The 26606-nt window shown below is 45.1% G+C and overlaps 2 protein-coding genes across 2 annotated transcripts; both read left to right on the top strand.

Moving 5' to 3' along the window:
• The first annotated feature begins 4573 nt into the window (after nt 1-4573).
• On the top strand, nt 4574-16920 carry per1b (period circadian clock 1b). The gene is made up of 20 exons (XM_069707669.1): nt 4574-4728; nt 6293-7187; nt 7287-7540; nt 7662-7783; nt 8034-8235; nt 8329-8523; nt 9409-9487; nt 9765-9871; nt 10051-10204; nt 10443-10710; nt 10854-10962; nt 11181-11340; nt 11422-11534; nt 11661-11807; nt 12182-12523; nt 13318-14195; nt 14295-14487; nt 14689-14893; nt 15031-15181; nt 15296-16920. The coding sequence occupies exons 2-20, from the start codon at nt 6832-6834 to the stop codon at nt 15569-15571; spliced, it is 4311 nt and encodes a 1436-aa protein (XP_069563770.1). The 5' UTR covers nt 4574-4728; nt 6293-6831; the 3' UTR covers nt 15572-16920.
• Nucleotides 16921-19687: 2767 nt separating this feature from the next.
• Nucleotides 19688-26373, top strand: pcolceb (procollagen C-endopeptidase enhancer b). Its single transcript, XM_069707540.1, has 8 exons — nt 19688-20010; nt 22210-22468; nt 22757-22881; nt 23809-23945; nt 24057-24757; nt 24887-24967; nt 25240-25410; nt 25982-26373. Exons 1-8 carry the CDS (start codon nt 19816-19818, stop codon nt 26110-26112), a joined length of 1800 nt encoding a protein of 599 aa, XP_069563641.1. The 5' UTR covers nt 19688-19815; the 3' UTR covers nt 26113-26373.
• Nucleotides 26374-26606: the final 233 nt, after the last annotated feature.

Here is a 26606-nt window from a genome sequence, read left to right as displayed (position 1 = left end):
CGTCACTCAAACTGAACTTTCACTTGTGAATACACGTTTGTTGACAGTGATGTTTGTGATTTCCCTCTCATGGCATTAATCTTAAGCAACGCTGCCCCCTATTGGACACATTTATGCTGCTTTCATTTGAATATTTACAATGGATCATATGTCTTGTACCACAAAGAGTACTGTTGGTTTGATTCCCTGTCAACACTTAGAGATGTTTCTTTATTGACCAAATGATCGATAAATCAAAATGTTTTGGTTTCTGTCATAAAATAACCCTCTTTATTTGTGTGTAGTATATATAAAAAAAAAAAAGAATGCAATATCTAGTAAAGGGCTCACTGAATATTTATATTTATATTCATGTCATCTTTTATTCCAAATATCAAGAACAGTTACAAACAGATGGGGTTTTCCAGGAATATGAATTACGCATAATATTGCATGTCAAATAACCTCAGTCCGTTAACAGAAAGACACTTTTTTGAATTCTTAAGTGTTGAAGATGAAATGACAGTAAACTGGACTGACTGCAACATGAAGTCGACAAAAGCACCTGTTAGCATCTGGGGTCAATCATCAGATATGATGTTAAAACTCTATCCAATGAATCTGTTTTCATTTTGCACCCGACTTCTCTTGAGAGTATTTTGATTCCATTGTAATATTGAAAACAATATAATCATGCATATAATTTACTAGGTTTATATGTCATCATTTTTAAACAAGACACAATCCTGCAGCTTGATGCAGCTGCACAAATGTGCCCTGATTAAGATTCTTTGCTCCACTGCCATTGGAGTTTAGACCAGTCATGTGTCAGCTTCTATTCATCAAAATGGCATTGAGGTCAAGTAAACAATTGACTGGTGAGGAAAGTAGAGCTTTAAGACATGCAGGGATGTGTCAATAACAATTTTAATATGGTACCGAAGTGGTGGCATGAAAGCCAATTACATATTTATTTGTGCATATGCATATGCAGGCTACATGTATATGGACTTAGAATATTTTTTCACTAAAATGTAATGGTAAATGCACTTTACACAATGTTTATTATATTATAGGACCAAATATGGACCAATAATTTCAACTATAGCAATAAAAGAAAATGCTGATATGTTTAATATTATATTTATATTTAAATTATATGCATTTGTTTGATTGTTGTTGTTGTTTTCCGTGTGTGTTTGGTTAGAATTCATCTTAACGTATTAAAAAAAAAAAAAAAAAAAATCACTGCTTTATGGTAGTAATGGTTATTTACACCCTGGCATGTGCCCTACATCTGCTCTGTTTACAGCCACTCAACAACCACCCCGTGGCCGCGTGCCTTCGGAGAAGGCAAAGCAGACCAGGTGACGTCACCTTGGAGAGAGCACGTTGAAATGTGCATGCCAGTGTTCTGCCGCAGCCGTAATAACGTCGCAAACGCGCAAGCGCAAACAGCACTGCGCGGTCCTCCACACAAATGATACACCTCTTGTATTTGAAAATGAACGCAACTTTATTGTGTTTCTATTTTCTTAGTGATTAGATGATTAAAATGATAAAACTATCATTTTTAATACCGCCTAAATCTGCGTAACAACGATATAAATTAAAAACAATACTTAACAATTTTATAAGTATTATACTTCCGTTTATGATTTTGGTGCAGGCAGAGTAACACCCCTAACTCTGTAAACAAACCGCTTTAACTCCCAGCACTGAATCCCGGTGCGCCATGTTTACAGTCACTACGGGTAACACTGCATCAAATGTGGGCGCGGGCTCCGCCCACTAATGTCCTAGTCTGTTTGGGACTGAACTCAGGACCAGACACACTACAACGTGATTCCTGGGCCCCGTGCGGCCGGCCCCGCCCCTCCCGCCCAATCAGAACGCAGCGGGGCGTGTTCTGGGCGGGGACTCGGCGTCGCGCCGGCCAATCACGGCGGCTAATCCAACAACACTTGCCAGCCCATGCACGGGCACGTGTGTCCCTGCGTGTAAACGACCGTTGGGGGGGCGAGCGAAAAGACTTCTGGGGAACTCAACACAGACCGCTTTGCGAACACAAGACGTTGCAACCGGGATTTTACGCTGTTGCTCTCTCGACTTTTTGAGTACCTCATCGTGGACTATCAACACCTGTTGGTATTATTTTTTTTTGAAGCATATCTAAAAAGGTAAGACACGGTTGTTGTTGTTGTTGTTGTTGTTGTTATTAGTCGTTTGTGAGCGTTGTTTCGTAGCCAGCGTGCTAGCTGTCACTTCGGGCTCTTTAAGCGTCCCAAACCGGAGACATCCCTTTATTTAACCGCCACTAACATTTCGATTAATATCAACTACAACCTGCTTATATCTGCAAAAGTGTGAGCAGTCTTAACTTGTGTTTTCTTTTCTTTTTTAAAGCCGCGCTTTACACGTGAACCGATGCTTTTACTACACGTTTATAAAGTATTTACGACAGAAGAACTCACAAAAACACTCATTTATGACGTGTCAAGGTTTCAAAACCTCTTTTTATTTATTTTATTATTGAACCTGTCTTGTTTTATTTTCTGTATGCCCCCTCCCCCCTCCCCCCCACCCTCTCGTGATAGGTCCATGTTTTGATCGTTATGTTTTTATAGCTCATTTTGTGACTGATCATAAAATTATACAGACATTCATTTATTGCAGCACAAACTGTACTCTCCTTTTGTTATCTGCAACGTATTATGTGTAAAAGAGGATGTCGAGTTACTTTACTTGTGCGTTAATTACACAGATTGTAGTCCTGTGACTATTCAAATGGCGCCCCTGTTTGCGTTGTATTTTCTGCCATCAACTGCACAGGCTGCATCCCATAATTATTTTTTTTTGTTTCACCATGCTCTCACTTCATAAATCTCTAGGGAAAAAAAAACCTTCATAAAACATGCAGCAATAGATTTGCTAGAACAGATCAAGACGCCTCTTTTTTTTTAAATTTATTTTTAATTTTTATTTAATTTTTTTTTAATGTTTTCAGTCACTCAATCTGAATTCATGTATTTTCACACCTCGCAAGTGCTGAATATGGAGCGACGAGCTGGCGTCCCATACCATCATCACCTGTGACATTCGTGAGCATCCACACGGTCTTCTTCTTCCAGCCAAACCCTCCTGAGTGCTGTGTCATCGTTTTTTTCAGTTTTACAGTAAATGGTTCATCAGTAACAGACCGTTGAAGCTTGAGAGATGCACGTGAATCTGCACAGATGCAACCCTGCAGATTCGTGCAAAGCAGCTGCACCTTAATCTCCATAATGTCCATCAGAGCTTACAGATGAAGCTGTAAAAAAAAAAAAAAAAAAATTAAATAAAAATAAGGTGTGACCTTCCTGTCATTAGGCATCATTAGGACTGTGGCTGGGTTAAGGTTAGGGACTGCTCTTTTAGTTGAGTTAAACTGCCATAAACGGGTGAAAAAGGCAAAGACAGACAGATAATGGAAGAGATCTGAGGAGAGTACTTGGCAGAAGAAGTGCGTATGTCCTCCATATTCTCAGAAAATGAAACGACAAAGGCTGCTGAACTTTAGTATAGGCTGGCAGAAAATGGCTCACTGATGTCTCTAAGATGCCTGAGGTGGTAGGGTTTCATTATTTAGGGCTGTGTTTTGATTTAAATGAATTAATTTCAGCCATAGCCTCATCTGCTGCTGACTGTTTACTTTCTATTCCACTTTTTTTTTTTTTTTTAGTCAACATTTACAGCCGTTGTGCCAGATGTTGTAGAAGTGATGCCAACATAGGATTGGAAATAAGCTGAAGAAAAACCATTAAATTAATGGGGTGGTGATCTGTAACTATTCTTGAACCAGTTGTTGAATTTACTGATGTTGACCAGACTTTAAGATTCGTAATCTTCCAACTGGGTCACTGTAACATACTGTAGGTTTCCACAACTTGGTTTAATAAAAGCCGTCTCATAAACTCTCCAACTTGGATGTGCACTTCGGCTGGCACCAAAAGTAAGACTTGAACCCTCAACCACTGCAGAAAACTTTATCCTAACTTATTTGAAAGCACAATATTCTAAAGAAATAGGTACGTGCAGTGTTTTATGTATGCTTGTAAACATTTAGTTGATTATGATCTAATTGCTACTACTGTAAGAAGTCATGTGGTGTCGGTGCAGAGAGGTGGAGTTTTTCTTTCCCACCCCAACTCCTTCGAAGCGCGTGTCTCTTTGTCCCACAGACATGCATCATGTACAGTACAGCCTCTCCTCAAAACCACTGACCGTGAATCAGCTGGCTGTGTCGCATAGTAATGAGTCAGCCCTCTGAGGCAGCTCTGAGATCAGCTTCTGTCCGGCAGGCTGGACTCAGAAGCCCAGCCTGTGCAGGGCGGGCGCTCTCATTGGTCCAGGGAGCCGGCCAATCGGTGGCCGAGAAGGCTTGCGGAAAGCACGGCCGAGGACACGTGCGGTATTGTACACAGGAAAAGCAAAGCTGGGCAGGGCTGCCGTGCAGAGACGGTTTCCTATTGGACGACCAGGTCCAGCAGTGTGCTCTCATGCCGCGGAGGCGCAGACCTGCTGAGGAATCAAATGCAGCTACTGGGGTTTTTTTTTGGTTTTTTTTCCAATGTGCTTGAATATTATAAACGTGTCGTGACGGAGCGATTTGCGGAGATGTTCCTGCACGGAGCCGCGCCACACCTTCCTGCAGACTCCATCTGCACATTGCAGTGGTGAAGTGTGCCTGTTACACTGACTTTCCTTCAGGTGATTCGTGTGGTGCAAGCAGTGCCTTATCAGTGTATAGTGTGTATAGCTCGTTCATTGTAGTGCATGTTATATGGATTGAATAGTAATTGTTATGAGTCGAGTTAGAGCGGCTCTGATATTGAACAGAAAAAAAAAACCATTGTGTGTATTTATTATCTGTAGACAGGGTGTGTGTTTGTGGGCTGGCTTATAATACAATAGGCATAAAACTGACTGCATTTTGTATTTTCCGGAAAAGTTTCCTCTGAACATTTGATCAGTTTAGCAGTAAATGTTCGAGACCCCAGCACGCAGGTCTTGAGGAACATGATTCACTTTGCCCTTTTTTCTAAATTCGTAACGGATGGGACAGTTATTTGCGGTGCAAATGGGCTCCAGAGGTTGACATCAGATCTGTAATGGCCGGCTCAGGCCAGAAGGCCGCAGCATGTTCTCCTCGTGTCTGTGGCGGTTCTGGCAGCCCGAGCACAGACCATCTTCGCCATCGCTCGTGAAAGTATGCACGGGTGCCAGCCTGCCTCGACGCCCACTCACGCCCTGCTTGCATATTTCCAGACCATAATTGCCCCCACCCGGTGCGGCAATAGCACACCCATTTTGTCATGTGCAAGTGTGCATCACCCATCTGCCCAAACATAATGCCGGTTCGCGTTTCACGGGTCACAACGCGGACGCTGTATCTCCGTGATATTTCTCAAACTGAAATACCTGCAGTTGATTGACAACCTGTTTTCAAGTCATGAGTGATGAGTTCGATTCATAATACCCGTCCACTCCCGTTATCCTCTTGTCAGATCTAAATGAGCAGCTGGCGGCTCAGCCATATTCGTTGTTGTGTGTCAGGACAGGACGCTGACGATGCGTCTTAGCTCCCAGTGCAGGGAGATCTTTAAACCCGCCCCGAACCAATTCTGCACCGGTGCATCACTGCACAACCTGTCGGAGGCAGGTCAACGGGTTGTGGGCCAGCCGGGTGAACAAAATTTGAGAGGATTGAAGACTAAGTAGGCGGCCTACGTCATCTACCGGTTGCGTCCGCTGGTTTTAAAAGGATTAAGGGGTGTCTCACTCGCTCAAGGAATTAATAGCACCTCTTGCGTAGGTTGTGAGCATGTATGTGCACTTGGGGATACTATTAACATGCGAACCTTAATTGATCAGAGCTCAGTCCTCTGCGTAAACGGGGACGTAGCGAAGTCATTTTGGCAGCAGCGCATGTTCACCTGTGCTATATCCAGAAGCATGCATGCGCACTTGCAGCACACAAATAGGAGAAGGAGATTATTGTAATTTCTGCACCCGAGATGAGGCGTTTGTTTTCATTCTAGATAATCTGGGTGAAAGGGGAACAGCTGATCCCCGAGCAAGCACACAAACACCCTGACCAATATTTCTTGGCCACGTTTGAATCTTCCCGACGGCCGACATGATAAACTTTGTCTTTTCAAAGATGCAGTCCTTGAGAAATACTGTTGAGAGACCCTTTAAAAAAACCAAAAAAAAAAAACCAAGTGCTTTGTAATCCTAATATTTTTGTTTCTCCTTCTCTGTTTCTCTTCAGGTGGCCCTTAGCACCTCGAGCCACATCTCTCACATCTCTGAAGAGGCGGGAAGACTAGATACAGAGTGAAAGGAATTTTATTTTGCTCTCACCAAGAGCTGTTTTTCTCACTCTGCGTCTCGATCTCTCATCCCATCTGTCGGAGCACTTACGCCAAGACTGTTTCATAACCAGAAATTCATCTCTCGTTGTGCAGCACTTTGAGTGACACTTTTTCTCAAGATTATTAAAGATAAGGTTCTGTCGTTTTGGAACGGCAGCCTTCTGCTTTTTGGAGATTCGTAAGATTTTCATAGTTGGCACTTAACAAAAATCCTCAGAGGGGTTTACAGCACCGAACATTTAAAAAAAAAAAAAAACGCTTTTGTTTTGGAAGAGAAACAATGAATTTCTCTCCTTAGTTTTTTTTCAACAAACACCCAACAACAATGATTCACTTGTTTGTACACAGTAGTCCCACTTAAATTAAAGTCGCCCCATTTTTTTTTTGCCTTGGCTGACCCCTGAATTCAGCGGTATCAGCCTCATCCCACATTAGTATGAGTTATGACAACTCATCAATGCCCAGCAGCAGCACTCGGGGGCGAGTGTCAGGGGCCGACGAGAAAGACCAGGACGCAGAGTCACAGGGCTTGAACGGGCAGGAGACCGGCAGCGGTCTGCCCGGTGCCAATGTTATAACGCGGCAGCAGTCTGCAGATGGAAGGGGGCCCAACTCCGACGACATGGACGGACTGTCCAGCGGTAACGACTCCGGGGAGCGGGAGAGCGAGGGCGGCATGGAGAGGGTGAACCGGTCCCGTGGACACCAGTCCGCACGCAGCTCTCACAGTCACAGCTCGTCAAACGGAAAGGACTCGGGCATGATGCTGGAAACCACAGACAGCCACAAGAGGTAAGAAAAGACAGAAAGTCCGCAATACCGTCGGCTGAATTCTGGTGCACATGAAGTGGTCATCCATCGTAGCATTTCTAACTTGTCCCTCTTCTCCAGCTCCAACTCTCAGAGTCTGTCACCTCCCAGCAGCTCGCTGGCCTACAGCCTGCTGTCGGCCAGCTCGGAGCACGACCCTCCCTCCACCTCGGGATGCAGCAGCGACCAGTCGGCGAGGGTCCAGACGCAGAAGGAGCTGATGAAGGCCATCAAGGAGCTGAAGCTCCGCCTCCCAGCTGAGCGCAAAGCCAAGGGCCACTCCAGCACTCTGAACGCACTCAAGTACGCTCTGCAGTGTGTCAGACAAGTCCGAGGTAAGACGCCGTTTTATTTATCTTTTATTTTTGAGTTTCAGGTTTCATGTTTGTTACTTCTGTTTGAATAATTCACACGTTGATATGTAATGACACCTTTTCCCATATCCAAACCCTACAGCTAACAAGGAGTACTACCACCAGTGGAGTGTGGAGGAGTGTCACGGCTGCAGTCTGGACTTGTCTACCTTCACAATCGAGGAGCTCGACAACATCACCTCCGAATACACCCTCAAAAACACTGTAAGTTCACACACTTATTATATGGGTGATTTAAGGACTCAATGCGCCTGAAGTGCCAGTTCTTTAAATATTATTTATTTAATGCAAAGGATAAATGCACAGATAATGATTTGTTTTTAAAACTCTTATTTTGACATGGAGCTTTTGCTTCGCTTTTATTCTAAAACATCCCTCTTCACACAAAGAGAAACAGAGACTACGAAGCCACTACTTTCTCACTGACGTCAACTTCCTCTTCTGTTTTCTCCAGGACACATTCACCATGGCCGTGTCCTTCCTGTCGGGGAAGGTGGTGTACGTTTCCCCCCAGGGCTCGTCCGTGCTGCGCTGCAAGCCCGAGTTTCTCCAGGGGACGCTCTTTTCCGAGCTTTTGGCGCCGCAGGACGTCAGCACCTTCTACAGCAGCACGGCGCCCTGCCGCCTGCCGCCCTGGGCCTCCTGCATCGGAACTGGTGAGCCGATGCCGACCGAGAGCAAGGGGAGGAAGTTCAGGGGTCTAGCTTTGGTCTCGAGCATTGTCTAACTGACTCCGTCTCCCCTCCCAGCTTCTCCTTCAGTCGACTGCACTCAGGAGAAGCCCATGTTCTGTCGGATCAGCGCTGATCGGACGCAGGGCCGCGAGATGCGTTACTACCCATTTCGCCTCACGCCCTACCAACTGACCATCAGGGACTCCGACGCTGCTGAGCCACAGCCCTGCTGCCTGCTCATCGCCGAGAGGGTCCACTCCGGATACGAAGGTATTTGATACGATACTAGTCCCCAGTAATAAAAAAAAAAAAATCCAATACTCTACATTACATTTTTTAATGCTGGAAGAGTTCAGGCAACATCACACTACTAACAAACCAAAATAAAAGTAAATAACTGATTAGGGAGTTTAAATAAGAGGCGTCATTAATTCTACGTCAGTTAGCTCAGAGTTTTTGTAACGTTACACTTGATAAATGTCAGGATCACCAACACTATTTGAGAGAGAGGCCTTAAGCAGTCGCTATTGAGGTGTCGTTACTCAGCAGTACACAGTGTGGACAAAAAAAGACCTCATTTGAGCATCAGTGTCGCTGGCTTCATCCTTGAGTTTCAGTTTTGGATGTTTTTGGCCTCGTTCATTCTATTTGAGTATTAAGATAAGAACAGAGTTCTCCCTGAGAGCCCTCCAACAAAGCTGATAACAGATGTGTAAAAATAACTCGAGGGAGAGCTGAGAACTCTCAACCACTTAGCTCGTAGTCTTTCCTTTCACAGGTTACGAGCATTGTTTCGAAGTGTGCGTTTGTTTTGCGAGAGAACATGGGTGGGTGGTGCGTTGGCACTGACATGTGGAGGCAATTCTCCAGTGGAGAACCAATAAAAAAAAGCCTTCTTGGGAGTTTTCAAAGGAAAGTGAGGATGGGAGAATAGTTTTAGCTCTAACAGGTGCACACTCCGCATAAACTCGGAGAACATTCAGATTCAGAAACAGATTGCATCTCACTGATTCGATCTGCAGCACCATGTTCCTCTGAATATGAATAATATAAATGATGGCCGGATGCCTTTCAGAATTGCTAATGAGCCTCAGTCAGCCGCACCCTCACAAGCTGCTTTTCATGAGTTGTATCTGTGTCCTTTGTGCCCGGCAGCTCCTCGCATCCCTCCAGACAAGAGGGTCTTCACCACCAGTCACACTCCCAGCTGCCTCTTCCAGGAAGTCGATGAGAGGTCAGTGATCATGATATGGACTTATATTATAAGAGCAGATACAGTAGGATTACAGCCACAATTTATTCTGCGGTTTCAGTAAAAAAAAAATTTAAAAAAAAAAAAAAAAAAAAAGCGATGTAATTTGTGGAATTGATCCATTTTGTGGATTTGCAAGTCGAGGAAAAATAATTGTTATACTTTTCAAAAGTTTACGTTTACTTTGAGTTATGTGCAAGTTAAACATGAAACCGGCATTGTTCCCGTCTAACGGGGAGGAAATGTGGTGTGTTTGCAGGGCGGTGCCTCTGTTGGGCTACCTGCCTCAGGACCTGGTGGGAACCCCCATCCTGCTCTACATCCACCCGGAGGACCGGCCCATGATGGTGGCGATACATAAGAAGAGTGAGTCGACGTCAGCTGTTGAACGTTCTGCAACTGTTGTTCACTCATGTCTACTTGAAGTTTATAACATACGTGTGATGATTTTACATTTGTGGCTGAATTCAGCGCTACACGTCATCAGAAATCTTTATTCCACCTCGACATGCTCCTACAATCTCTGCTCTGTTGTCTCTCCCCAGTCTTTCAGTTTGCAGGGCAGCCGATCGAATACACGCCCTTGCGCATGTGCGCCCGCAACGGGGAATATCTGACCATCGACACCAGCTGGTCCTCCTTCGTCAACCCGTGGAGCAGAAAGGTGGCGTTCATCGTCGGGCGTCACAAAGTCAGAACGTAAGTTTCTTCATTTTCTAACTCCCCCAAAAAAAATAAACCTCATGTTTCTCTTGAATCTGCAAGAACGGCAGCCACACTGCGCATATAATGGCAGACGAGGAGTCTCTTTCTATTATATAACATCCTTTGATTATTATAATTGAAGCCTTTCTCAAAAGTTGATCCCTAAGCTCTCCACGCCTCAGCACGGCTTCAGATTTCACGTGTGCTAAACGTGTCTTATGGTTCTATCCAGGAGTCCTCTGAATGAAGACGTGTTCACCACGCCGCAGGGCTTCGAGAGCCGGGTCACCACACCCGACATCGTCCAGCAGAGCGAGCGGATCCACCGGCTCCTGGTGCAGCCCGTGCACAGCGGCAGCTCGCAGGGCTACAGCTCGCTGGGCTCCAGCGGCTCGCGGGGGTCCCGCCGGTCCCACCACCAGCACCTCAGTGCCTCGTCCAGCGACAGCAACGGCGCCGCCATGGACGAAGCCGCCGCCGTCGTCGTTCTGCACAAACCTGTGAGTCTGAGCAGGAAGTGCTTTCGAAACTAAATGCAAAAAGACAAGATATCACTATTATTTTTGTCCAAATGGGACATTTTAGCAGAGCAGTGTCATTCTTGGTGTTTAAATGTGGTGTTGTGATTTTTTTTTTCTTCCAGATGACATTCCAGCAGATCTGCAAAGACGTCCACATGGTCAAGACAAACGGGCAGCAAGTTTTCATCGAGTCTCGCAACCGTCTGCCGCCACGGAAAAACACCAGCACAGGTATGATAAATAGGAGTCATCTTTTTTTATCTTTATATATCATAAGTTAAAGATGGAACATGCAAAAGACTGCCTGTCACAGAGGAATAAACTATGAAATAGGACTTGTAAACACAAACAGAAATGTTGGGCTTTCAACTATGAGGTCGAAAAGTCCAAAGGAGGAAGATGAGAACTCGTTTGGCTTACATTTCACTTCCTCTCTATTCTTCATCCAGGCACAACAAGCATCAGACCCATCAACAGTGACCCAATCAGAGGTCTGATAGCGGACATAACGAAACCTCGCAAAGCTCTGCTCCCTGCGCCTCTCGTACAGAAGGAGCCCCCTACCGGCTACTCCTACCAGCAGATCAACTGCCTGGACAGCATCATAAGGTTGGTGCGCTGGTCTCAAGCCATTCACGTCTCCTCGTGTTCTTTTCATCAGTGCACTCATCTGATCATTTTACTCCACAGGTACCTGGAAAGCTGCAACATTCCTAATACAGTCAAAAGGAAGCGTGGCTCCTACAATTCCTCCTCAACCTCTGATGATGACAAACAGCAGGAGTCCAGCGGCAACAACAAAGGTACCAGCTGACTTTCTTCTAGCATCTTTGACTTGTCTCATGAGCCTGCAGAGTTTTTCTAGATTGGAACAAACATGATTGTTCATGTGTCCGAGCAGCCGGATTTTAACGGTGTTTTCTCCACAGGTGCTGCAGTTAACCTCGTCGGGGAACCGTCTTCTCTGCCTCCTCTGACACTGGCCACCAAGGCGGAGAGCGTCCTCTCGGTTACGTCTCAGTGCAGCTTCAGCAGCACCATAGTCCACGTGGGAGACAAGAAACCTCCCGAGTCAGGTGAGCATCGTCAACACTCTCTGCAGGTTGTTTTTTGGAAATGTCAAAATATGAATTCTGCTTTTTGAGGCCTAATATCTCAATAATTCAAGGACTATTTTTAAATAAACCACCACAAAAATAATAAGAGTGAAAATAAGCGAACGACACCTTATTGACTCGTAGATTTTTTTTTTTTGATTGACTCGGTATTTCATGAGAAAAGATAAATGGGAGTTTATTAGAGCCAGGTAGCCCCTAGTGGCCATTGGTGGTATTGCAGCATAAGTCACTTCAGCATTGGCCTCATTTTCCAGACCTGGAAGCTACGAACACTTTTATATACAGTGTGTGCTGTTGTGTTACTTTAACACTCTTCTACCTCTTTCTCACAGACATCGTCATGGAGGAAGCTCCTGCAACTCCCATGCTGGCTCCTCCCACAAATACAGCTATCATCGCTCCACCTCGTTCCCCTCTTCCGCCCCCTCCCCCTCAAGCCAGTCAGCTGGAGCGGGACTCCTGGAGAAGTGGAAGTGTAGGAGGATGCGTCAGCGCGGCGGGAGGAGGAGGTGGCCGGCTCGGTCTGACCAAGGAGGTGCTGTCCGCCCACACCCAGCAGGAGGAGCAGGCGTTCCTCGACCGCTTCAAGGACCTCAGCAAGCTGCGTGTTTTCGATCAGCCGGCGTCGTCGACCGTGCGCTGCCCCACCGCGGCCGCCAACCCTCTGTCACGAGGTAAGGGCAGGCTGCGCACACACACACACACACACTGTAAATTCCACCAAGCTTTACTTAAAAACTTTAAGTACTTCAAAAACATGTTATTTATGTATCTTGAGGGCTTTGAAATATAATACATTTACAGCTTAGCTGATCCACAGAAAATTAGTAGTCAGCAGCTTTGATAATCAAATGATAATCAATCATTTTTAACCATTTGAAATAGAGTATCTCTGGACATTTGACAGTAGTTTCACTACATTTGCTTTTAGTCATGTTGTAGATCAAGAGATTAGTTCAATTGAAATGATAATAAATCAAACAAAATAACTATTAGTTGCGGCCCCACTTGGTCTGCAGCTTAAAAAGCATCTAAAGTAGAAAATAACTCGTTCCAGAGTGAAGTCAACAGCAAAGTTACATAATAAGTAAAAGCTTATTCTTTGCTCACAAGAGAAATTTCATTTTGCTGCAAGGCATCATAAAAATATGAACCAAATAAAACCGGTTAGTCAGTGAGACTTCTGAAGAAAGAAAACAGTACATCCTGTACTTGCAGCAAAATAAGTTCAATAGTAGGAGTTTAATAGTAGGAATTAAAAAAATTAAAATGAAATAAGAGTGGTAAGTTGTGCGGACTACCCAGAGGCAGTTTATTGATTTTCGATCGCTTTACTGCACATTTGGATCGACGAAAATAAGTAAGAGGAGTGTCAGATGCCTTCCTCCTGAAGTGCAGGAAGTTGGTGAATCTCTGGATATAAAAGAAGCCAGATTGCTGATGTTAAGTGTTTCTTTCTGTTTCCCAGGAGTGCATTGCTCTCGCGACTACCCGTCAGCAGGGGGCAGCACCAGTCACCGACAAGGCCGTGGCGGCAAGAGATTCAAGCACCAGGAGCCATCTGACCAGCACAGCTCTCTGGGCCTGAATGGGAACCATGGAGACCCCAGAACCACAGCAGTTCACGTGCCCTTCCACATGCCCCTGGGAGCCCCGACTACCTCCTCTTCCTGGCCTTCTGTATGCTCCCAGGCTAGCGCCCCCTTCGCCCCCGGCGTGCTTCCGATCTACCCCGTCTACCCGCCACTCCCACAGCCATTACTCCCACAACCATTACTCCCACAACCACTGCTCCAGCAGCCGCTGCTCCCACAACCGTTGCTCCAGCAGCCGCTGCTCCCGCAAACGTTGCTGCCACAGCCGTTGCCCGTCCCAGATCCGACACGTTTCCCGCCATCCCAGATAGTTCCTCCCATGATGGCCCTAGTTCTGCCCAACTACATGTTCCCTCAGATGGGAGCGCCCATCGCTCAGCCCGCTGCCACCCCAGGACACTTCTACAATCCCAACTTCACTTACCCCGGTGCCCCAGTAGCCACAGTCCCCAATGTGGTCTCCCACCCGGGACCCATCCCGGGCACCTGCGCCCCGTCTCGTAGCAGCACCCCGCAGTCCTACAGCCAGACGCCCATTGATCGAGAAGGTGCCCAGTCCCCCCTCTTCCAGTCCCGATGCTCCTCCCCTCTCAACCTGCTGCAGCTGGAGGAGTCGCCGAGCAACCGGTTAGAGGTCGCCACGGCACTTGCCGCATCACAGCAAGCCACGCCTTCTGTGCAAGGCGGCGCAGCGGGGGGACAGAGTGCAGCCAATCAGAGCTCTGATGATACTTCCAAGGAGAATGAGAACGTAAGAACAGGACGCCATATTTTGAAAAGTTTAAGTCTTTATTTGATGGAATATTTTGAAAATTTACAGTCTCCTGTTTTGTATTTTTTTTCCCTTCAGGTTGAAGCTAATGAGTCCAACCAGGACGCCATGTCGACCTCCAGCGACCTGCTGGACCTGTTGCTGCAGGAAGACTCCCGCTCAGGCACCGGCTCAGCTGCCTCCGGTTCAGGGTCCTCGGGTACGAGATCCTCGGGCTCCGGCTCCGGCTCCGGCTCCAACGGCTGCAGCTCCTCTGGCACCAGCGGCACCAGTAAGTAGATTGATTTTAACCGTGAAAAGATTCAGTCACATCACAAAGTTGTAAAAGTTGTCTGGGACACATCTATACAACTCTTGTATTCAAGTCTGTTTAAAATTTGAACACAGACTGAAAACTCTGAAACTGACTCGCTAATCTATCACGTGACGTGCCTACCCACAATTCTAAATGTCAACTTCCTCGTCCATTCAGGCAGCAGCCAGGGCAGCCACACCAGCAAGTACTTCGGCAGCATCGACTCGTCGGAGAACGACCACTCCCGCAAACAGCCAGCAGGGGGCAGCAGCAGCACCAGTGGCGAGGAGCAGTTCATCAAGTGTGTCCTGCAGGACCCGATCTGGCTGCTGATGGCCAACACAGACGACAAAGTCATGATGACCTATCAGCTGCCCGTCAGGTACGACACCGGGAAGAATGTGGGCCAGTTTGATCCGCCAGTTACTTTCTACATGCTGCATAAAAAGACATTATATCTCGAGAGCATGTGAGCCAGCAGCTGAAATCTGACCTACGTTCCCCGTTTCTGAATTGCAGGGACATGGAGACGGTGCTGCGAGAGGATCGCGAGGCCTTGAGGAGCATGCAGAAGCACCAGCCGCGCTTCACAGAGGACCAGAAGCGGGAGCTGAGTCAGGTTCATCCCTGGATCCGCACGGGACGCCTGCCACGAGCCGTCAACATCTCTGTAAGTACTGCAGGGCAAACCTGCGCTACGCCGCGGTTCGTGGTCTGAATCATTGGACCCCAAGTCAGCGTAAATGCAACCGCACTCATGAATGAAATGTTTCTGTGGTTTCAGGGATGCGCTGGCTGCAAGTCTCCGCCCTCCGTGCTCCCCGCCGCTCCGTTCGACGTGGAGATCCACGAGATGGAGCTGTGCGGCGTGCTGAAGGCTCAGGGGGGGGCCGCCGGCAAAGCCCGGACAAATCTGGACGAGACCGCCATGGACGAAGCTCACCCGGAGGAAGAGGAAGACGAGGAGGACGAGGAAGAGAAGGCAACCAAGGCACAAGACATGGCAGCAGTGGAGCGGAGGGCGACGTCACAGGCCGCGCAAGGAAAAGCAAACGCTTAACTGCCTGAAAGCGACGTGACGCACTGAGGGCGTGGCCAAAGACGACGAACGCTGACGTTTCTGCGCAGAAAATATGCACCTTCCAGGACCTCACCGTGCTCAGATCACACCTCGGTGTAAAGACAAACGGGCTCCACTGGGACACTGAGGTGCATACCGGAGCCAGATAACTGCCATTTTACTGTTGGACGGGTCAGGCGGGACACCTCGACCACGATAACTCTTCACGGAGTCTGATCACAGCACACCGGGCACGTTGTACGACGGCATACCAAATGCCTCGGAAAGCAACCGGACACGCGCACACAGTTTTAGGAAGTGGATTAGTACTTTTCCTTTCCTCCTTCAACTGTTCTCATAGTTCCTGGTATATTTATTTAAGTTGTAAAATAATCAGAGCGGACTAAGGTGAATGTGTTAATAATAGAAAAGGAAGGAAAAAAAAAAAAAAAGCCACCTTTACATAAAGATGGATGTTCGTCACCACAGTGTCCTCCCCGTCATCTCTCCCGTTCAGGGTTCAGCTCATGATGAAAGAAGGGAGTTTCTTTTCTTTTTATTGAATGTTTCTGGGACCTCTCAATGACTTTGTTTTTTGTTTTGTTTTTGCAGTCTTTTTTTTGGTATAAATTTTGCCCACAAATATATATATATAAAAAAAAAAAAAAAAAAGCTACTTTCTCCCAACAGAGGAAACTGTACAGCGAGAGTCAGCTTATTTTGTACACATTGTGTATATTTTTATACTTTGATCCACTGCAGAAAGAGAACGTGTTTAAAGGAGTGTGTGTACTATAAAATGTGCAGAAATCCAGATTGGACATTTTATGTTATGAATTTGTGACAGAAAAGGAAAAAAAAAACAACAACAATCAGATCAAGAGTCTCCAGAACGGAGTCAGAGTTTGTGAAGCAGCTGCTTTACTTGATGTACAGCGAATTGATCGCAGGGCAATCAGCAGGAGACCGACCGGGACTTTTAAAAGCTCTTCTCTTTGGCCTGGGCATTACTGAGCAGTGACGATGCTCTTGATTCTCTCACAATCACACGGTATTTCCCGAACGGCGCTGGAAGGCCTTCAGCGCAGAGAGAGCTTTTGTGCCACCAGTGCATTGCTTGTAAGTGGAAATTGTGAAAGGAGGTAGGACGTCACTCTTTAAAAAAAAAAAAAAAAAGGTCCAGAGAGTGTTTACTGTCTTTTCCTCTTTCGGTCTCTCTTGTATCTTCCTCACTGTGGCACTGTTCTGGTCATGTGATATCCTCTGCTTCATGTGGTGTCTGCGACAATTTCTTAATATTTTTGTGACATTCTTTGTATAAAAAAAGACAATAAAATGACTTGAAAATCCTTGAATTTGTGAAGTCAGATTTTTTTTTTTTTTTTTCCCTGCACAGTTCGTTTTCTGATTACATCTCTTTGCAGTCTATTTTTGTTGGTGGCTGTTTTGCAGCAGTTGGCCTGGATACCCAGAAGAGTCCAGAATGAACTGGAAGCAGGCAGCGGATCAGAGCTCTCCAACCCGACCGCAGTCTCCTTCTATTCAACTGTGGTTTCTACCCAAAGTGGTCACCGCAGCTTAAAAAAGACAAAAGGCATGTCCTCGTTTAGACAAACAAAGCAGATTATGATCATAATTGCAGCGCATGTGGGGTCATATCGAGAGACAGATGGTGCTAATTAACCTAAAAACAAAAATCTAATTTAAAGTCATGTTGATCATATTTTTACAATAATGGTGAGTCTTTGTGTGCCCAAAGAATGTTTTGCTGTACAAGTCAGCATATTTCCAGTATTCCAAAATTACATTTAAGAGTCAGATCTCTATTTTGGTTACTGTAGTTTTCATTCTTTCCTGCATTTAAAAACAGAATAATTTCAGCATCTAGTTTTCACCGTTGTGAATTCTGCGTGAAGGAATTTAATCTTCTTAGCGAACTGAAATTGTGCTTGTGAGCTCAGGTCGCTTGGTTTCGGGTCTGGTAAGTATCAAAAACAAAAAGAGTCTTCAGCTGCAGCTGCGTGAGGTTGGACTCGGGCACAGCAGCGCTGAGCTAAATGCCAACGTGACAATCCTGACGAGTAGCAGTGAAATTGCATTTTAAACGTTTTTGTAAAAGATTTTTTTTTTTTTAAATCTAAAAGCAGCTCAAAATATCTGCATTTATAGTTGAATGCATAGAGAGCATGTGCAACATCATAACTCCAACGACAATAAATATCTTGAGTCGTTAACGCCGTCTTAAGGTCATCAAGAGCAGCCAGTTCAAGTCGCGTTACAGCAAACACCTCTCGAATGTTCACCTCATGGTGGCGCCGGAGGGAAAGTCAGAGGATTACCAAAGTCAAGATGCTCAGACAGAAAGCGAGGGGAATTTTGTCAAGTTATTCACACAGTAAGGTCACTGCCAAGGGCACTATGCAAATGAGCCACATCTAAAATTTGACTTTGCGTTCCCACCACACCCCCAAACATCCTGACCCCGCCCCCAAAACACACGCAGATATTTCACAAGATAAATTAAAAGATTAAGGGAATCTCCAAAGTCAGTCAGATTAAAATGGAGACTGAAGGAGCGTCATCTCGGCTCTCTGGGCACCACGAATTGTAAATCTCATGTAAATCCAGTATTTCTTGAGATATGTAATTTTTGGACCAAACAGAGGGCGGGGCAGTCGCCTTACTGCTAACGAAAGCTCGGCTTGTACAGTCGCTGGCTGTAGCCTGAAGGTAAACACACAGGCGCTGTATCCGTCAGCACACACACCTGCAGCGATACGTTTTCCACATATTCCTTTACTCTCCGTGTTAATCAACGACAGAGCTGGAACACCAGCGCTCTGTCTACACTCGCTGTACAGACTTTACGTTTGGCCTCAAGTCTGTGTAATTAATGTCGTTTTCCGTCCAAACCTGTCAAACAACCCTCAGTCCTTCATTTAGTCCACCTTTTCCTTTCTTCTTCTTCTTCCCTCCTCTTCCTCTCCCCCCTCCCATTTCAAAGCTCGCATCTCTCCTCCCTCCTCCTCCTCCTTCTCCTCTCCCGTTTTTCCTCATCTGGGAGGACATCAGGATGGAGGGCAGGATGTGGACTGTGTGCCTTCTTGTCATTTTGACTTTTGGATGGATCGATGCTCAGACCAACAACACAAACTTAAGGTAAGACGTGTTTAAAAGAGCGTTATTCTGCATATACAGGCTGTCAGTGTCCCTCCCTGTGAATCCATTTTCTTGTCCAACATCCTGCATGTGCACATGTGGCAAGCCAATTTTCAAGCCCACATCTGTCTGGATTAACGACTATGTGTGGCTGCAGTATTATGATTACTGAAAGCGCGGTAGAAAAAGGAGGTGGCAGTGTTGGGAAGCTGTGGTTGGCATCCTGTAAACACACAGACAGGCAGGCGGACACCAGAAGACGGCATGCTGCGATCGATGCAGAGATTAAAGTGGGAAAGTGTACGGCAACTTATAAAAATATATTTTCAGATTGCTTTGCACATTTTCGACAGCTCAGATGTTCATTTTCAGAGATGCCTACTGAAACTGCGCACACACACACACACACACACACACACACACACACACACACACTGTAAATTGAACATGAGAAAAACAAATGCCTGTGGGCTCTTCAGCTCCAGAGGGTCAGAAGGGAGGGACTCCACCACTGGGATATTTTGGCCAAATGTGGCCATACAGTACCGCAACAGACACGACACATGCCTGAAGAACCTGACGGGAAAGAAAATCAGCTTTAATGAGTCTATAATAATGTCAGATGATTACATTTTGCCCCACTGACTGCCTCAGGAGTCGAGTTTAGTCATAAAATCAAGTAACGTCAGAGCAGCCAACGTCCAAATTATCCAGTCTGGTCCCTGTGAGATTAAAAGTTGAAGCTGGCTCTTCTGTTTGATGTGTGTTTATCTGAGTGTGAAGGCGTGGGTGTGTGTCACCAAACTCCATGTGTGTGAGCCGCATTTGATAAGTGCCTGTCTGCTCCAGTAAAGTGTTTTCTACGGACAACTTCCAGAGCGCAGAGAGCTCTCACAGCATAGATACTGTGTACTGAAAGTCTCCCTGGCTCGGTTTGACCCCAGCTTTATGAAAAAAAAAAAGCAACACACCACGGGGGTTGACTGGGAACCTCCCCGGCCTCGGAGAACAGAGACAGACTGTGCCGCTGTGGGTTTCAGCGTGGACGTAAACGTGTGCAGGGTTTTGCCTCAATACTGTTCAGTATGGCTGCAGTTTCTGAACGCAGCACGTCAAGTGAACTGCAGTTTCCTCCACCCACCCTCTCCCTGTCTCTCTGTCTCTCTTTCAGGCCAGTCTTCCCCTGCGGAGGACACCTGGTCACGGACTCCAGCATCGTGGCCAGCGAAGGTTTCCCCAGTCCCTACAAAGTCAACAGTAAATGCACCTGGTACATCACTGTGAGTCCCGTCACTCACTTCGGATGTTTTGGGAGCTCCTTTCTTTTCAATTTTGCATCAGAAACAAACTTAAATTTCACACACAAGACACACGATGCATTTGAATAAGGGCCGGCTCACATGTGGTACGAGGAAACCTACACGGGTCAATTTACTTATGTTGCCTTTGACCTTTTTAAGACTGTGTAGGCACAGGGAGAAAAAAAAATAGTGCTAGACGGATCTTCCCTGTTTAGCGTTGAATTTGTTCCAGCCTTTATTTGTACTGTATGTGTATATTTGTACCGTCTTTCTTTGTCACACAAGAGACTACCAAGGTGCCCTTTAGTGAGGAATCAGTTGAGTTAGGTTCAGGAAAAGGTCATGATTTGGCTTAAAGTAAGTACGTTGCATACGTCATGTTAGACATCGGTCCTCTGGGTTAAAGTCCTGAGATTGATCCATCCAAAAGTCAAATAATCAATCTGCTCATCAGCCGAAATTAAAAACACCTGTGCTGGTATTTCAGATGGGAAGTGTGCATGTTTTTTTCAATCTCATTTATTGACTATTTTCCATTTGTATAAAAAAAAAATCTTTTGTAAAAGACTCATTTTTTTTCCTCCCTCACAAGTTACACCATGTTGCTTTGAAGGTCAACTTTCTCCCACTCATGTCCACGGTGATAAGAGGCTTCTGAGTGGGCTTTTGTTTTTAATTCTGAGGGCTTTTTTTTTAACATCCAGAAATACAAGGCATTGACTGGCCAAGGGTTATTGGTGTTGAGGTCTATTTTCCTTAAAACCTTTCCACATGAAGTTTCCTCACCTGCAGTAGCTTTTAAGATGGGAAGAATAATTTCATTCCCAACTGTTTTGACGGTATCAGATGTGCATTTTGGTGTCAGCTTGTTCCAACACATTGTGACTGCAGCGCAATAACTTTACGTGGCACTGAAAAGATTTAAAGGGGGATGTAGGGGATTTAGAATAGATTTATACCAGCAGAACTTCTGATATAGAAGCACAGCTAACCCAGGGAAATAGAAATTAAAAAATTTTTTTTAAAAAAAACAGCCCCAACTGAAAAAAAAATCCCAGCAACAACCCATGCAGCCTCCCAACAAGCCCCCACCAGAGTAGCTGAAAACCAGCCTTTTTATCTTCACAGCCCAAATTGGAAAGTACCATCTCATCAGGTGACCACATGGCAGGCCAGACTATTACACAGCTTTCAAACAACAGACTACGAACAACAACCAAAATGTTCATTTCCACTTCTTCTGTTAATGCTGACGATTACAACTTATCGATGGCTGCACGTGAATTCACCAACTTTAATTACTTTAATTAAGTTTTGCCTTTCCATCCCCAGTTCGGGAGGTCCAGGCCACAGCTGGGGCCAGGATCTAATCACACACCTGTTTTCACTCGTTAATTAGGCAGGTGGCCTGCAGCGTGACAATCAGATATAATACTGAAAATAAAATTAAACTACTCAATATACTACTTACTATAAGCTCTGTTATTTGTGTAACTGGGCAGAGAAATCAACAGAGACAGAAATATTAGGCTAAAATGTAAAACACAGACACTTGCACACGAAGACACACAAAGATAGATGAAATGTTAATTTAAGCCTTTTTTATACACATTTTTCACGTGTCACCAAAGAAAAATCTCAAGTTTAAATAATAAAATTACTGATTGCTGAATTCCACAGTCACATAAAACACCAGCTGTGCTACAGTAAAAAGTTTAAATGTTTGCTATTAAAAATGATAACACGAGGGAAACTTTCAATTTAGATTTTTACGTGTTGTGACGTATTTCCTGACATTTACGGAAATGGCAGAGACCATGAGGTTCGTTTCTTTGTTGTATGTTAAACTAGTAAATTGTAATTTTCGTCACGTAGAGTTCATCTTCATGACTTAGATAATCGCCTCCGTCTGAGGAAAATGTTGACGCTCCCAACAGCCTGATCTTTTCTCTCTGTGCCTTTACATTTCCTGCATTACATTTCCCACCTGTTCGCCTCTGTGGCTTCTAGTCACCGTCCACGTTGCCGTTGCTTAGCAACAGCGTTTTTACAACTTAACCAGACGCCAAGAATAGGGCTCACGGGTTCCTTTGCATCGCAACGCAACACCACATTTACTCCTCTAGCTTCTTTTTCAAGTTGCTCGTTCTTCAACACCTCACCTGTTGTCCCCTCCAGGTCCCCGAGGGTCACGTGGTCATGCTGTCTTTCCGCCTCTTCGACATGGAGGCCGACCCCACCTGTCGCTACGACTACCTGGACGTCTACAATGGTCACACGCGCTTGGTGCAGAAGCTGGGCCGTTTCTGCGGGACGTTCAGGCCCGGCGCCGTCATCTCCACGTCCAACACCATGATGTTGGACATGGTGTCGGACGACAGCACCGGAGGAAGAGGCTTTCTGGCTTCCTTCAATGCAGGGAAGCCACATATGGAAGGTGTGGAAAATAACCCTGTGTGGTTGAATGTAGTGTTTTTACATATTTTTATTTACTATCTGGTGCAACTAATTCACATTTTGGTGTATTGTTTTTGCTCAGTAAGGGCGATACGGTCCTCCGTGGGATAAACAAATTACGGCAACTCAAATTTGTCCAAAAGTTGATTATCCAGCTAAAACCCTGTCTTTTTTTTTTTTTACATAGTCTGAGCACAGCATACTGTGTAGATTTTCTTTTGGCAGTATCCTCTTCTGACCATGTCCCCCTTTTGTGAAATTCCCACAGAGAACCAGTTCTGTGGAGGACGGCTGACCAAATCGCAGGGCTCGGTCAAGACGCCCAACTGGCCCAACTCTAATTACCCAGCAGGTATCAGCTGCTCCTGGCACATCTCCGTAGAGACGAGCAACGTAAGCTGATTATACTGAGCCTTAAATTAGTCTTGAACCTAAAACAGCAATAATTAAGTAATTCAGCAATTGTTGAAATAACATAACGAACAGTAACATTCAGTTAGGAATCGCTTGCTTCCATTTTCCAAGTGAATAAACTTAACGGCGTTGCAGCTCCAACGAATTTGGAGGGACAGACATATTAAATTGCTACTGAGCTAGCCTCGCCAGATCCAGCTTACAGTTTTACTTTTCAACTATTAAAGGCGGCTTTAGACGTTTGTGATTGTGGGCAAATATTCTACTTGAGGTTTCTCGGGCCTTCTCAAATTTTTCTAAATGATTGGCTGCTATATTGTTGAATTCTAGTTTTCGATTAGCTTTCAAAGTAAGAGGGGCGGAGGGGATGTTTGCATGTTGGGAGGCAAGTCCATGCAAAAATACATTAAGCAGTAGGTGGAAAAATATACACAGCAGCCTCCGTATTACAGTTTTTATTTACTTGCACAAGAGGTTAGAAAAAAAATCAAATTTCAATTTGAGTTTTGTGCAGCTGGCTGTGTTAAATACCACGTGTTGGTTCTTGAGGAGGTGGAATGAAAATAGTAGTGAAGGGGCCCATCATGAGGAAATGCTCTACCTCAGGTCCCTAATGTTGTGTATGTGTGAGTGTGACGGCGGCCTTGTGAGGAAGTTCAAATGAAAGACTTCATTGAGTGCCTGCAGGCGTGTTCATGTGTGCCAAGAGATTGAACTTAAGGAAAGAGGGAAGGAAGCAAGGGGCAAGAGAGGGAGTAAATGCCCCTCTGTGTTTCAGAACTCCACCACCACCACCACCCCATGTCTGTACTGTACTCGGTTCATGAACATTAGTCAGGAATGAACATGTACCACCTTAATTCCTGTCATGAATTTCATAGTTTGTGTTGCTACCTCTTTCCCCAGGTGATTGAGGTGAAGTTTGAGAAGCTGGACTTGGAGTCGGATACATACTGTCGCTATGACTACGTGGCGTTATTTAACGGTGGAGAAACCGACGACTCGAGGAGGATTGGGAAGTTCTGCGGCGATAGACGGCCAGGGTGAGATTACTGTTAAGAAAGATGCTTTTCTTTGACTCACAGCAGAGTTTGCAGAAGTTCCTTGACTCTGCAATTATTCACCTGTCTTTAACTTTCCAAATCTTTGCGTAGAACTGTAGTGACCAACGGGAACGAGCTCCTGGTCCAGTTTGTGTCCGACCTTAGTGTGACCTCTGATGGATTTATGGCCCACTACTCCAGTGTGCCCCGTGGGTCCCGGACACCTACTGCCGGAGGCGACTTCATCTACAATCCTCAGACCACCTCCATGCCTCGAAAAACAACTGTGAGGCCAACCAAACCCCCCAAACCAACCCCTAAGCCAAAACCCAGACCGGGCCTCCTGCCTAAACCCACCCCCAAACCAGCCAAAAAGCCATTTGGTAGGCCGCCACTGGTAAAGAAACCCATACTACGTAAACCTACACCCAAGCCAGCAGTCAAGCCCACACCTAAACCCAAACCAGCGAAACCCACACCAAAGCCAGCTGTAAAAAAGCCCACACCGAAACCTGGAGCTAAACCTACACCCAAACCTAAGGTCATTAAACCTACACCCAGACCTAAGGTCATTAAACCTACACCCAAACCTAAGGTCATTAAACCAACGCTCAAACCAGCCGTCAAGGCAAAACCCACACGTAAACCTGCAGTGAACACCAAGCCCACCACAAAACCTGCTGTCAAACCAGTGAAGCCGACCCCTAAGAGTGGAGTTAAACCAACAGCCAAACCTAAAATGAAGCCTAAGCCGTCGCCTAAACCAGGACCAGGCAAGACGGTGACAAAGAAGCCTGCCGTGAGCAAGAAACGTGAGCGGAATTAAATGATTTTAAAAAGTATAATCTCCTCCTGCCTTCACGTACGCGTTGCTAAACACCTGTATCAGGAAGCAAGTTATCATTTCCTTGTGTGTTTGTTGCTGCGTGTGTTTCCTACAGCTTTACCGCTGAACCCACTGTGTACACAACCCTGTAAGAGGACAGGAACTCTCCAATCCAGCTACTGCCCTCATGACTTCGGTGAGCCACCAATGGGAGCTGCCCTCTCGTCTTCACGAAGCTCCTATAATGATCTACGTTCACATCTTTACCTCTCAAAAATGTCACTTGTGACGTGCTTTTCTTGTGACTGGATGTCATTTTTCCCAACCAATGAATTTTAATTTGATACACGGATATCGATAGATTAGTGAAATTTAAAAACAATCCTTTCAGAATTTCTTTTAAGTAAAGTGCGTAATCATCTATTTTTATTTCAGCTATTTCTTCTCACTTTTCGGTCTCTTTTTCAGTGATCACGGGTAAGGTTACCTCTCTGACCGCTGGTCCAAGGGGCTCATCAACAGTCGAGGTGTCCCTGATCAAGGCCTACAAGACGGGACGCCTCAACATCACCAAATCGGGACCCATTATGTCGGTCACTCTGACCTCCACCTGCAAGAGATGCCCTGGGCTAACCAAAGGTACAACACAGTATTTCAAACCTCTTCACTGTCTGAGTACAAACTGGAATTTTCAGGAGAAATCATCGTATCAAATTCAGGGAATTATCCATCTTATTTTTATTCTATTGATGATTATAAACTCGTATCAGTCAGCTCTCATTTCAATTCCAATTCTAGGTGATAATATCAGAAAGACATTAGATTAAGGTATTTGGGGCATCTCAAAAACAATCAATGGCAAACTCAATATATGCAGATGATGTGATTCTTTATCTAACAAATATATCCTAATTATTGAAGGCATTAATGTACATATTTAAACAATATGGCGAGGTGTCTGATTACAAATGGATTGATTTAAAATATAGGATGAAATTGGGAACTTGTTTGGTTCCTTTTGGAATTAATCATTGGAAATAAATACCCTTAACAAAACGTTCGATTCAAGTTTTTGGTGTTTGTAGTCTATTATTAAATTTGTATTATGCATTTGCAAACCATATTTGGCCTTTTATATTACCCTATGGATGAGAATGACCCGGTATTTGACATATTCTGACATCTTTTTCCTGATCTCTCTCTTGTCCAGGCCTCAATTATGTGTTGATGGGAAAAGTCGACGAACAGGGTAACGGCCATGTCAGCCCTTCCAGTTTTACTCTTCTCTTCAAGCCTGTTCACAACAAAGCACTGGCTGTTCTTTCTCGCAAATCGTGTTGACATCACAGCCTAAAACACCAATCAGATTGACAACCCTGAAAAATAAGTTTAACTTCATATAACAGTGAAAATATGATAAGCAATATCCAGCGAGATTTTTTTTTTTACATAATAGAATATGGTTGTGAAAAGCAGTTCCGTTTTTAACATACATATGAGTATTACATTTTGTATTTTGTATGTAAATTATATTATATATTTTACATTTCTGTGTTAAGAGATGAATATTAAACACGGTTGTTGGGGTAACATTAGTGTCTCCTGTCCATTATTTTCTAAGGTAAAACACGAGATAAACAAGGGAAGAATCTTTTGCGCTCATTTTGAATATCTCACGCCTAAAAATCTTGTGTTATCACATTCATTTTTGAAAGTCTTATGGAGCCCAAAACTCTTGTGTTTAGGTATTTGGGGCATCTCAAAAAATGAAATGGCAAACTCTCAGTATATGCAGATGATGTGATTCGTTATTTAATAAATATATCCCAAAAGGT

Source organism: Brachyistius frenatus, unplaced genomic scaffold (assembly GCF_029030835.1).
Source record: "Brachyistius frenatus isolate BFR_SWC_R1_liver_20210118 unplaced genomic scaffold, ASM2903083v1 Contig_70, whole genome shotgun sequence".
NCBI lineage: Eukaryota > Metazoa > Chordata > Actinopteri > Embiotocidae > Brachyistius > Brachyistius frenatus.
The sequence above is the reverse complement of the archived record's forward strand: the minus strand, read 5'-3'. Positions and strand labels throughout refer to the sequence as shown.

Coding starts and splice junctions, on each gene's coding strand:
- per1b (XM_069707669.1), top strand. CDS start 6,832: ATGAGTTATGACAACTCATCAATGCCCAGCAGCAGCACTCGGGGGCGA. Junction 10,963..11,180: donor ACGGAAAAACACCAGCACAG/GTATGATAAATA, acceptor TTCTTCATCCAG/GCACAACAAGCATCAGACCC. Junction 14,894..15,030: donor ACCTATCAGCTGCCCGTCAG/GTACGACACCGG, acceptor TCTGAATTGCAG/GGACATGGAGACGGTGCTGC.
- pcolceb (XM_069707540.1), top strand. CDS start 19,816: ATGGCTGCAGTTTCTGAACGCAGCACGTCAAGTGAACTGCAGTTTCCT. Junction 20,011..22,209: donor AATGCACCTGGTACATCACT/GTGAGTCCCGTC, acceptor TGTCCCCTCCAG/GTCCCCGAGGGTCACGTGGT. Junction 25,411..25,981: donor ATGCCCTGGGCTAACCAAAG/GTACAACACAGT, acceptor TCTCTTGTCCAG/GCCTCAATTATGTGTTGATG.